Raw genomic sequence first — 12,536 nt, forward strand, 5'->3', positions numbered from 1 at the left:
TATGAGCTGCGCTACAAATGCACGGAGAAAGTCTAGCACAGGAAGACAGGAATGCATAAACAATCACATCTCTGGGAAATGTTGCATTATTTATGAGTCACAAAAACGGCAAAGAAAAGGAGGAAATATTCAACCTGTGCAGGAAATAAACCATAAAAGCTTAAATAAATGCCATTATGCAAATTTCAACTTAAAACTCACCTTTTTAGAATGACATTTAACTTGTTTTAAATGGTTTATCAAGTGCTTTTTGTATGATAATCATCATGCGGTTTTCATTTCTATATTCTATACACTGTGTTCTATAGTCCTATGAATATTCTTCTTTCTACTGTCTTGTTTTAACTCATATAAAGCATCTTTAAAAGTGCGATACAAATAAAATGTATTTTCATTATTAAATCATGCATGGATTTGCATTTTTATAGCCTCTTTCTACTTTGATGGTACCCAAACTGCAATAAACTATCCCCCATAAAAACATAACATAAGACACTTTATTGCCCAAGGACATATGTAAAGGATGAACGAGGGATTGAACCATCAACCTTTGAGTTTGTTTACAACCTGCTCTACCTCATGATCTAACACTGACTGAGTTCTCTTATTGTCATACGGAACATGTTTAACCCTCAAAGACCTAGAACTATTTTTGCTGCGACTTCCAAATTCATTTCTTTCTACATTTAATATTTCCCACTTCGTTATCCCCATTTATTATAGTATTATCATTTTTAGTAAAAATCGGGTATTTTCTAAATTTCTAAATCATGTTCAAATGTTCATAGAAGCACAGAGTGAATTCACAGGTTATTATATCAAAAGAGAAAACTGAGGAAAAATTAACTGAACTAGCATTAACTGAGCATAAAATAAGTGTCTAAAACACTTCAGTTGATCAAACTAAGGCCAGAATATCTGAGTTGTAAAAGTTTGACCTATGAAATGTCATAAAATGAGGAAAAATGTTGATCAGTGTTTCCCAAAGCCTGAGATGGCATCCTCAAAAGTCTTGTTTCATCTACAACCCAAAGATATTTACTTGAGCGTCACAAGGAAGGAAATAAACCAGGAAATGGTTACATTCCAGAATTAATTTAAACCTTAAAGACCTTTCTGTAGTGGCTCCCAAATGAACTTTTCTCCACATTTAATTAAATATCATTTCCTGCATTTTGCATTAATCAGTGAAAATTAGGCATTTTATTTTATTTAACTTACAGATCATGTAGATGTTCATAAAATCTCAGAGGTCATTATGTCAAAACAGAGAAAACAAACAAACGGGACTTTTCTACAAAACATGTCACAGACTGAACATAAAAACACGCATCTACATCCACTGTCATTGATCAAACTCCAAGGGTTTCACTGATGAATAAATGTTGTAGAAGATGACAGTGTTTCCATGGTAACTACGGAGCCTCTGAACATCCAAATGCGTCATATCTGATGACCATAAAAAGATGACAAACTGTATTTTACACCAATTATTAACATGTATTTATGGAATTAGTGTTTCATAAGATATCAAACACTTTGAGGGTCAATCCAATTCTTTGAGAGCTACAGTTTAAAATGAAAGGCTTCTTAAATAGTGTCTGAAACATCCTCATCGGGACAGGAGGCATCTTCAAGGCTAAAACTCCCCATCGTTATTCTGCCTCAGTTTACTGTTGTATTTAACGAGTAATGGTCAAAGTGTAAATAAAGACTGATTTCACACCAATTTTAGTGGTTCAAGTATCATCAATGAAGTGAAATGGAGCTAAGGTAAGGAATAAGTTGCTGAAAGGACACCAGATAATACACATTTGAAGGAATGAGAAATGACTCATGAACTTACAGTTTTTCTGCAGCCGTGGAGTGAAATGAAGCCCTGTTTGTTGGTTCCTCCAGGTGTCCTGACTTGTGCTGATTACTGATAAACCCTCTGTCAGTGTGAAAGCAATAAAACAGATTGTTCCTACTCCTCTGAAGCCTCATTTGGACAATATTGCACTACAAGGAAGTTATTATAATGATGAGAAAAAGGCAATTAACATGCAGATTATTATAACCCTTTAAAGTGTGTTTGTAAAAATACTAAATAGTATAATATTTTAGGAGTGGTTTGACAGAATTTTGGCACAAATGTTCACTCAGAAGAAAGTTAAAAAAAAAAAAAAAAAAAAAAAAGGTAAATACTGGAGTCCATAGTTTTTTTGTTTTTTTTTTTTCTTCTGAACATGACATTAACATTGACACTGATGCTAATATTCACTTGGAATAAAAAAATAAACGGACTATATTTTAATGGCCAGGGGGGTGTCCCAACACATTTTCCACTGTAATTGTGGCTTGCATAGAATAATGTAAAGATATTGAACACATCTAGGTCATGAAAAGTTTGCCAAATAAAATATAATAAAATTATGAAAAATGTTGATTAGTGTTTCCCAAAAAACTGAGATGTCAAAGTTGGATACTGTTAAAATAAAACATCTATGAGTTTTTATTTGAAGAGGAAACTTGATGATACTGTTATACAGATGTGTGTGAACAAGCTTTACACTTTATTCAGTGTGTGATCATGGATAGTGTTAATTTGTTGGTGTTTTTTTGGTCTTGAGAGTGTTTTGGTACCAGACTGGCCCCTGCTGGTGAGCTAAAATATCAATACTAAAGTTAAGTGAAGGGTTAGAATATTTTGTCCAACACTGCTCTCTCTTAAAGCCTCCATCCGATAATGAAAAATTTAAAAAAAAAAAAAAAGCACACAAAAGAGCTGAGATTGAGTTCCTTTTCCCATTTTTTTAATTGTTTGAAGTCCTTGTTCTTTTTCTTTACACCATCATTCATGGGATTTGACACTTTTTTTTTTCCACAGTGAGCAAACCCAGAAAACCCCAAATCCACCGAGACAAAATACCATCACACAGTTTTCACTTTCACAAAGAGGAAAGGCTTACAGAGGAGGGTGAGGGTGAGGGTGAGGGTGAGGGTGAGAGTGGGGGTGGGCGAGAAGGTGTTCGACAGCATCAACAACCTCAGAAAGGAAGAAGCTCCTCTCAGTCTGCAGCACAGTGCGTACATACATATCACTCATATATCATTAGCATAATATGGCATAGAAAAGCATCCAAGCTGACAGAGCATTAAAGGAGTATAGGAGTGTGTTTGTGTGAACTGAGGAGGCATGGGACACAGGGGCGGGGGGGCAGCATTGACAGGCAGGTTTAAATATCCAAGTCGATTCTGTTTATGTGTGTCACTACTACAGTCCGTGCTGTGCTTTCAGCCCTAATAGCTTCTTTTTAGGCTTGCAGCGGATTTTGGACTTCACGCAACTCAGCGGAGGATTATGAGTAATTATACAAGTGTGTGAGTGCTTCTGTGAGGCTGTACTAATAGCACCGGGTTGGGACGGGTTGCTACTGGCAACCTCCAATCTCACAAGTGTTGCCATGACAAACAAAAAGCAGAAAACCCTGTGAGAGTCCAGGGGTCTGTAACCACAGCAACAGCCAGAAACAATGACAGGAGCCAAAAGAGGAAGGGGGGGGGGGGGGGTGTAAGGGGAAAAAATAAAAAGATAAAGGCAAAGTGAAAGGAAGAAATGACATGGAAAATACAAGTGTGCAGGAGAGCTGGTGTTCATGGACTTAGACCAGGGGCGGGCTATGAATTCCTCCAGACATTGACTTAGATGAAGCATAGAAGGGACTGTACATCAGACAGTTGAATCAGGAAACATTATGTTAAACTACATGAATGTGGTGAACGTGTTAGAGAGCTTTACACATTCAAAAAGGCCTGAAAACAGCTATTGTTTGAGGTCATTGTGTGCCTGATCAAGATGGTCTAAAGGCTGGTCTGTTCTGTCCATGTGTAACTATAGGTATTAAAATACATCCTCACCATCTACACTGACACTGAATGTACAGATAAGGTGTTAGAAATTACAAGAATATTGAAGATGGGTGTAAAAAGAAAGGGTTTTATCTCACAAACAAGCTAAATGTACAGTCGTGTATCAGTGTTGGGGAGAAACTAGTTATGTGTAAAAGCTTTATATGATTAAACTACAAAATAAACTAACTTTAATCAGTTACAGAGAAAAAAAAAGACACCTAAGAAGTTCTACCAATTCAATCATTCAAAAATGGATAATTTTAATAGAACTGATTAAAGTGTTAAAGTAATCAGACTCTTACATTTCAGTAAACTTCCCAACACTGATTATTAAGATGAAAACAAGGTGAGTCCAGTCCACAAACGTGACTCACATGGGGGGAAATTCCCCATCCCTGACTTGATAGAAACCTTGTTGTGTGATGTGATAAGTTGCCGTGGAGATCCAGTTCTCGCTTCCCGTCCCGTCTCATCTTTGAATGCTTATGAGATATTTGTCATGTTTCGCTGCCTGCTTTAGATTCCTCTGATACTTAGAGCATTCATAACGCTGACAGACTTTGCCTTCTATAGGCGTCCAGTCGCATCAGGAGAAACTGGGGTTGAAAGCACAAACACAGAGACTGTGTAACTTTAAAATGTCTGCATTGTGACTTAATAGTGTGTGTTCTCTATGTGTGTGTGTGTGTGTGTGTGTGTGTGGGGGGGGGGGGGGGGGGTTCTGCATGAAGACAAACTGAGAACTGAATCTAATTTAAGTCGGATTAAACTACAATACACAGGTGATTTAATGATTTAGAATAGACATCCAAGCACTTTTCACACCTTTTTTGCTTTTTTTTTTTTTAGATTTTTGCACTTTCCATAAGTATTGGCACAAACTTTTTTACTTTAATTTTACTGTCACTTTAGTCATTTTACTCCTACTTTTGCCCTCAGGCCGATGAAATAGAAGAAAAGTTATTGTTTTTGTTTTAAACAATGAACTGGCTATTCTTTCTAAATAGGATTACACCAGTTTAAAGCCAAACTGAAATTAAAATCCTTCTCTAATAAAATAGTCAATCCTTGGTTCGGAAAGTGAACATGTAAGCCTTTATTTTTGAGGCAGAATCAGGTTATATTCTATTCCAGGCTAAAGTCTAGAAGCTAATCTTACAATCTCTTGGTGTAGCGGGCCCCTGGCTGTGTTTATGTCAGGATGAGCTTATTGCTCCGTGTTGAGTCATGGAGAAGAAAAAGGTCTGCAGAACGGCGGTGAACGGCAGCCAACATCCAGCTGACACATGAGTGAAAACAGGAAACCGGTTGCGCGGCTTAACTTAAACCAGATCGAGGGAAGAAACGCGCTGTTGAGCGTTTAGCCTGGCCCGGTTCGGTTTAGAGAAGCGCGGCACAGGAACCTGCTGTGTGTCCCATCCCTCACACATCAACACTGCACACTGGTCAGAAATACATGAGCTCATGTCTACTGTACTCGTAAGCAAAATTAATAGTGCTCAGCCCTTATAGGCACCTAGTTACAGAATGACACTAGAAAGCAGTTTGACAACAAGTTAAAACTCTAAAACATTAGAACATTTCAACATATCGAGCATTTTTCGTCTTTACACGGGCTCTACCGACAAGCGTAGGCCCTTTGAAAGCGCAAAATCTGGCACCTTTGAATCGGTTAATCCTGGCTATTTTACATCTTTTTTTTTTTATCTTACATCCTTCACTTACCTCAATAAGAATAAGAAAATGACAACCAAACTATATCAGTACAACTTCAGTGGGTTCAGGCACGTAAAGAGCAGAAAGGAAAGAGGGATTCAGATGAGTAGAAAACAGTCACATTCGGATGTAAATGCACTGATCGGCGATGGACGGTGTTGAGGAGGAAGTACGGGAGCTTTACAGGAATGCAAATAAGACGGAAAAGTATGTAGCTGCGTAGTGTATGGCACCTACTGCGTGCGGTCTGGTAAAAAAAAAAACAACAACAACAAAAGGACGGTGTTAAGAGCGATAAGGCAAGGAGAAGTTAGCAAGTAAAATGTTCTCTTTCCTCCGAGTCACCTTTTCCCACCAAACGCTCAAAAATGAGGCATAAAGCTCTATTTACTACCTGCCAAAGCTCCTTCTCTGCTCAACAGGACTGTTCCCGCCGGCTCACAAAGCTGGAAGGCAGCTGCCAAATACAAAATATGGTTTTATACTCATGTACCTTGGAAAAGCCACAGGTGGGAAAACATGAGATGAGAGCCAGTGCAGAGAGACGTCGATTTAAGTACGCATTCGCCAAATAATAGGTCGCTTTGCTGCTCAATTTGTCAAATCCCAAGGCCACATGGCAGTGAATCAATAGGATACTGATCACTGAACTGTGGCCGGTGGATAAACTCATGTTAAATTGAAAACAACCTACTGTTTTACCTGTTTCAATGGAAAAAGGAAGAAAGATACTGTTTTTGTACCCATGCTACTCCCAAAAAGAAAAGAACAGTTGTGTTAAAATGAACCGCATTAATTCATTTCGACCCCTCAGTAAAACAATCATTAAACGGTTACATGGCAGGGAGGAAAAACAGTATAAAAAAACTAAACAATGCAGTCAAAAGTGCTCAAATAAGAAGTGTTTTCTCTTTTTTCACCATGAGGCAGACTTTTTTTTTTGTTTTTTTTTTCTTTCTAACTGTCCTTAAGGGTCTTGGGGAGGGGGAGAGTGGGAACGTGAAAAAGCATTGAAGGAGGAAGAGGAGGAGGAGGATGGTTGGATGGGTGGACGGCCCCGTCAGGTGAGGTGAGGTGAAGGAGGCAGGTGGAGGGTTCAGCTCCCACCCGCCCCCCCTGGTGTCACGTTGAGGTCTTCGAAGCCCTCGGCTCCCGGCGGCCGTCCCTCCTCTGACCCTCGATTCCTCCTCAGCAGCCGACGACGGGGGCTCTAACCCAGGCTGGTGATGTTGGCCCTGCCACCCGGGGGCGCCACAATGCGCTGGGTGTTACGACGGGGGATGTTATCGTCAATCTGGGCCCCTGTTGGATCAAATAAAGAGTCAAACTTCAGGTTTTATATAAAGATAAGACATACACTATATGGACAAAAGTATCGGGATACATTGAATTCAGGTGTTTCTTTTCTAACAGGGGTCTGGGATACAAAATAATAAAGACAAATGTCATAATATAATTTTATATTGGGATAAATATCATTGGATTGCATTGGTTAGTTTTGTTTAAATTGTTATCTTTGCTTCCAAAATGCCTCAGAGACGGTTTTTACTTAATTTCTCTCAACATTCTTTTTTTATTATTATTATTTTAAATGTTCTACCCCTACATTCATTCATTATCTGAACCCGCTTTATCCTCACTAGGGTCATGGGGGTCGCTTGGAGCCTATCCCAGCTACTTGAGGGCGAAGGCGGGGTACACCCTGGACATGTTGCCAGTTCATCGCAGGGCTGACATATAGAGACAAACAATCACTTTCACAGTCACGCCTATGGGCAATTTTGATTAACCAATGAACCTATCAGTGCATGTCTTTGGATGGTGGGAGGAAGCCGGAGTACCCGGAGAGACGGGGAGAACATGCAAACTCCACACAGAAAGGTCCCACCCCCATCAACTGGTGTTGGAATCGAACCCAGGATCTTCTTGCTGTGAGGCACAAGTGCTAACCACTGCACCCCCACCCCTACATTTCTAAAATATTTTACATGCTCTAATAATAATAATAATAATAATAATAATAATAATAATAATAATAATAATAATAATTTCCTACTTTTCTAACATCTACTTTCTTCACGTCACTTGGGAAGAAAAATCTCCTATTAAACTTTAAAGAAATATTGGTGTTTTTATCTCAAATCAGCATGAACAGGACATCTTACAGCTGTAGCCATGATGTGTCCCAATATTTTTGTTCATATAGTTTATAAAAAACCCTAGAGATAGTTGTGTGTGATAATCTCAGTAGATTAGCAGTTTTCCATCTGGCACCAACAACCACACTAAACGCTTGGTAAATCACTTAAATTACCTTTCTTTTCCATTCTGATGCTCGGTTTCAACTTCAGCAGATAATCATGACCATGTCTACATTAATTAATGCATTAATCTGCTGCCATGTGACCACTTAGATATCTGCCTTGATATGCATTGAACAGGTGTACCTAATAAAGTGGCCGGTGAGTGTCAATAGCCAAAGAGGGAATCTGTTCCATCCTGTTCAGTGGTGGCAAACTCATGTCTTATCAAACTGTGAAACTGATTTACGTTATTTGCAATGACAACAGATGAAAAACATGGTTCAGCAGGGAGCTTCTCTTTCACCAGCAGGGGCAGATTAACAGTACATCATCTTATCAGCTTCTAATTAAATCTGTAATGTTTTCACTGAATCTTCTGAAGGGCATCTGGTTTTAGAGCTCATAAAGTCACAATGTGTAAAGTTTGTTGTTGGTGAATTGAAGCAGCAGCGATTATTAAACTTCTACATTAGAAGTAATTTAGAAAAAAAAGAAACCGTTTGAGCAGTAATGGGATATTAGTCAGAGTGAAGTGTTTGTCCTCATCTGATCACATTTAGAAGCTTTTAGAATACATCAATATCTGAAAATATTTCAGTCACAATAACAACAAAACTATATCATCAGAATAAAATCCCTAAAGCAGTGTGAACCCCAGTGCATTGTGGGTACTGACCGGATAGGCTGAAGCCGGACTGGTGCAGGTTGCGGACCGGCTGGTTCACCTGCTTGGCCGGGGAGGTCTTAGCTGAGGAGGCAGGGGTCATGGTTTTAGGGGTGACGGACACCTCGCACACCGGGCCATCATACAATCCTCTGGGCACGCCCCTGAGCTCAGCCAGCTGCATTATGGGTAAGAAACACAAGAGTCAAGCAGGGCGTTACAAAGACATGTTAATATGTATGAAGTGTTTTACAAAATGATTCTGGGCTGATCCTGATGTTATTTCCATTTGGTCATTTTGTTTTAATTATTTATTCACACCTAAAATGGGTTACTTCAAATGTTTTAAAGACTTTTTCCATTGCATTAATTTTAAAGGACACAAATTCAATCATACAAATTCATGAAAATAACTTTCATTCAACGCTAACTCTTGCATGCTAATCCTGATGTTCAACCACTCTATTGGTGCATCCATTACCAGACAAACTGCTATATTTTCATGATTTCTAAAAAAGTTGAATCTCCTACAACATTATTCTGCAGCAAGAACACGTCACAATAAATTAATTGATGTTTTCTATAACTTCAGCACATACTTTAAGCCCTAATTAACCATAAATCCTTGTTCCACCATTTGTCTCCATCATTAATTACCAGTAGAAGATAGAAATAAAGTACGGTAGTGTAACGTATAAAATTGATATCATTTATTGCTACTTGACATTTCTACTCCACTACATCCCAAATATTGTACTTTTTCTCCTCTATATTTACTAGCTGGTTTAATTACTTGTTAGTTTTTACACATACACCCTACATTACTATGAAAAAATAGCTCCACTTTGAGAGACAATATTAAAATGTTCCCATGTGTTTTCCTTAGTGGTAAAAATAGAATAATATATGATATACACTCAATACATTTACCTCTGGTCAAGATTTGAGCACACTTAAGTGACTCAAAAATTCTGACATTATCGTACCCTGCTGCGAGCTTTTATCCTCTTGTAGACGTAGTCAGGGAAAGGTTTACGGGCGATGTAGCGTCCTGAGCCCTCAGTGGCGTGGAGGTTCCCTTCCTCCAGGACGATCTTCCCCTGGCTGATGACCACCAGTGGACCACCGCGTACCTCTGTACCCTCAAAGATGTTGTACTCCACGGTCTGGGAGACATGGAGACACACATCAGTCCTCAATACACTTTTACAACTACTCTGCAGTCATTTCATAATATAAAGTTTTCATACACCACTGATGGACATGATTAGGTTAAAGGATTTGTGTGAATAACATCTTGTAGTAGATTATAAGGCTCAGATTGTTGAAACTGTTTAACCCATAGAGAGCCAGTGCTGCTTCTGTGACTGTTCCCAAAATACATCTTCTCTAGATTAACCTTTCTTAAGTGATTTATCACCTTTTATTGTAATATTATCCTCTGTATTTTGCATTTTTTTCCAGTGTAAATCATGTATTTTCCTATATTTAATTCACTGATCATGTAGAGAGTTCATAAAAGCTCAGAGTAAATTCAAAGGTAATTAAACCAGAAACAGAGAAAACTGAAGAAAAAGTTACTTTTTTCAGCAAAGATATCAATAACTGGATAAAAAAACAAGCATCGACAATCACTGTCACTGTCTAAGCAATTTATCACCATTAATTATAGTAACGTCCTCCGAATTTAGCATTTTTTTCAGTGAAAATCACATATTTTCCATTATGTACTTTACTGAAAGGCTCAGAGAAATTCATTATTATATCAAAATAGAGGAAACTGAAGAAAAAGTTACTTTTTCAGCAAAATATCATTGACTGAACATAAAACCAAGAATCTGCAACCATTGTCATTGATCCAACTCCATGGGTTTTACTGGTGAATCAAGGTTGTAGAAGATGACGGTGTTTCCACATTCACTACAGAGCCTCTGAACGTCCAAATGGGTCATATCTGATGACCATGAAAAGATGACAAACCACATTTTACATCAATTATTTACATGCATTGATACATCAATTATTTACATGCATTGATAGGATTAGTGGATCAACAGGTATTAAACATTTCACATCAGTAGATGCTTTTGGTTGCCGGTGGCTGTTTGGGTCTTGATGGGTCAAGTGCGATATGAAAAACTTTTTCTATCACGGATCAGTGATACATGGATCTACAGTCACATTACACTAACTTAGTCAATGTTGTGGGAATTCATGAAAAAAAAAAAAAAAAAAAACTTGAGTGGGAAGAAAACTCCTAAATCTCTACCTTTTTAGTTTTAAATTTTCAAAGCTTTCCCATAAGAACTTCATTTTATTACTACTATGTGTACTCTATGCTCCATCAGTTGCTTATTTGAATTGAGTTGAAAAATTGTCCCAAAAACCCAACAAACCCTTAGAATAATTTGCATAATATATTCATGTGAATAGTTTTTAATAAGAATATGTTATTTGTTTTGTTTTTTTAGTTTCTATTTCCACTTTCTCCACTTTTCTTACATTTCCATTTTTACTTAGAAGAAATGTATATGAGAAATATAGTTATAGTTGTTTGAAGATATTCAACCAGGATTTTATAAAATCAATTTGGCTCAGATTAGAAGTAAGGTAACATTATGGAGAACAAGAAACTTGCTAATTAGAAAACTAGGCTTTCCTGCTGAAATTATAACTCATACTTTTCTTTTTTGAGCTCAAGATTTTCTAAAATAAGCCCTGATATGATGGATAACAGCGGATACTTTATCTTAGAAGGGGAGATTTAAATGTCTGTGATTTCACGCTGGTTTAAGTTGTTGTTGGACAGCAGACAGATGTGTTCCTGTGATGTTTTATTACTGCTGCTTCTACCTAACATTAGCAACATTGACAATGTATTCAATCATCACAGAAATGCCTTCAAAGGGAGATACGTTCATCCCCTTCACCAGCTGTTGTCCTGCTCTGGGAAGGATGATGGAACCTACAATAGCGCATTAATGAATGCAGAGTTACGAAACTCTGATTCAGTGTTTAAGTGTAAAATTGCTGGTTTTGATGTTGTGACTCCAGTGTGTTCAGCGTGTTAAATTGACAGAATCTTCATGGTTTATAGTGCATTTATGGAAGGAGATAAACTGATTTCCCTGGGCCAGAGTTAAAAGTGTACCCTCCGGCTGCTAATGCTACAAAAGAAGGCAAAACTAATGGTTGTTTGAGGTGGAGAGAAGACCGTGGTTCTCACAGACACAAAGACGATAAAAAAGAAAAAGATGATGATGATGAGGAAGGAGATAAAGAAGAAGGCGAACATGAAGCTGGATGTTTGGGTGTGTTTGCAGTAGGAGTGTGTGACCAATTTGGACACTGTGTGACTGGACTCTCCTAAAAGCTACTGAGGCTGAGGTCATGGTGGACTCTGAGATTTCGAGATGAGATCACCAGTGGGCGGGCCGTCCTGTGACACACACACACTCATGTATATACTCTCCAAATGAGCAATTTCTCCCATGAATATAGTCTGTCATTTTCTGACCAAGCGGAATAAAATAAAAACCAGAGAACAAGGCGGGTTTAGACGAACACTTTCCACGAACACACACTGTCTGTTGTACTTGTCCACTGACATTTCTTGCACTGTTTTAATGTAAGTGATACTGTGGAATCCATACTCTTGTACCTTAAACCCTCTGGTCACCACTACACATCCACACTCAAAACCACAAATCTACATTTCATTTGCATTTGGAGGTTGATTCTTCAGGCAGCAACAGACCATGAAATTACACCCACAGTATCTGAAGATAGGTTGAGCGCAGAAACCTTTTAACAGTATGTCGCCAGTTCTTCCAAAAGTATCTATCTGATCAAATGGAAAAAGAACATGTCAACATCTAGCAATGCACAGGATACATTTAACAGCAGAGAATGTGGGTCTTATTTATTATTCCAATATATATATTCACTTTCATTAGCAT

General features: G+C 38.1%; 1 protein-coding gene across 2 annotated transcripts in view; it reads right to left on the bottom strand.

Moving 5' to 3' along the window:
* Nucleotides 1–4,744: 4,744 nt before the first annotated feature.
* The window catches only part of dpysl2b (dihydropyrimidinase like 2b), a 60,859-nt gene continuing 53,067 nt past the window's right edge, over nt 4,745–12,536 (bottom strand). For both annotated transcript variants that reach the window (XM_030149662.1, XM_030149663.1), the window contains 3 exons: nt 9,564–9,743; nt 8,590–8,755; nt 4,745–6,912 (listed from right to left, as the gene is read on the bottom strand). In XM_030149662.1, the coding sequence (XP_030005522.1) occupies nt 6,821–6,912; nt 8,590–8,755; nt 9,564–9,743 (438 nt within the window). In that variant the 3' untranslated portion in view covers nt 4,745–6,820. The remainder of the gene's footprint in view (nt 6,913–8,589; nt 8,756–9,563; nt 9,744–12,536) is intronic.

Source organism: Sphaeramia orbicularis, chromosome 12 (assembly GCF_902148855.1).
Source record: "Sphaeramia orbicularis chromosome 12, fSphaOr1.1, whole genome shotgun sequence".
Lineage (NCBI taxonomy): Eukaryota > Metazoa > Chordata > Actinopteri > Kurtiformes > Apogonidae > Sphaeramia > Sphaeramia orbicularis.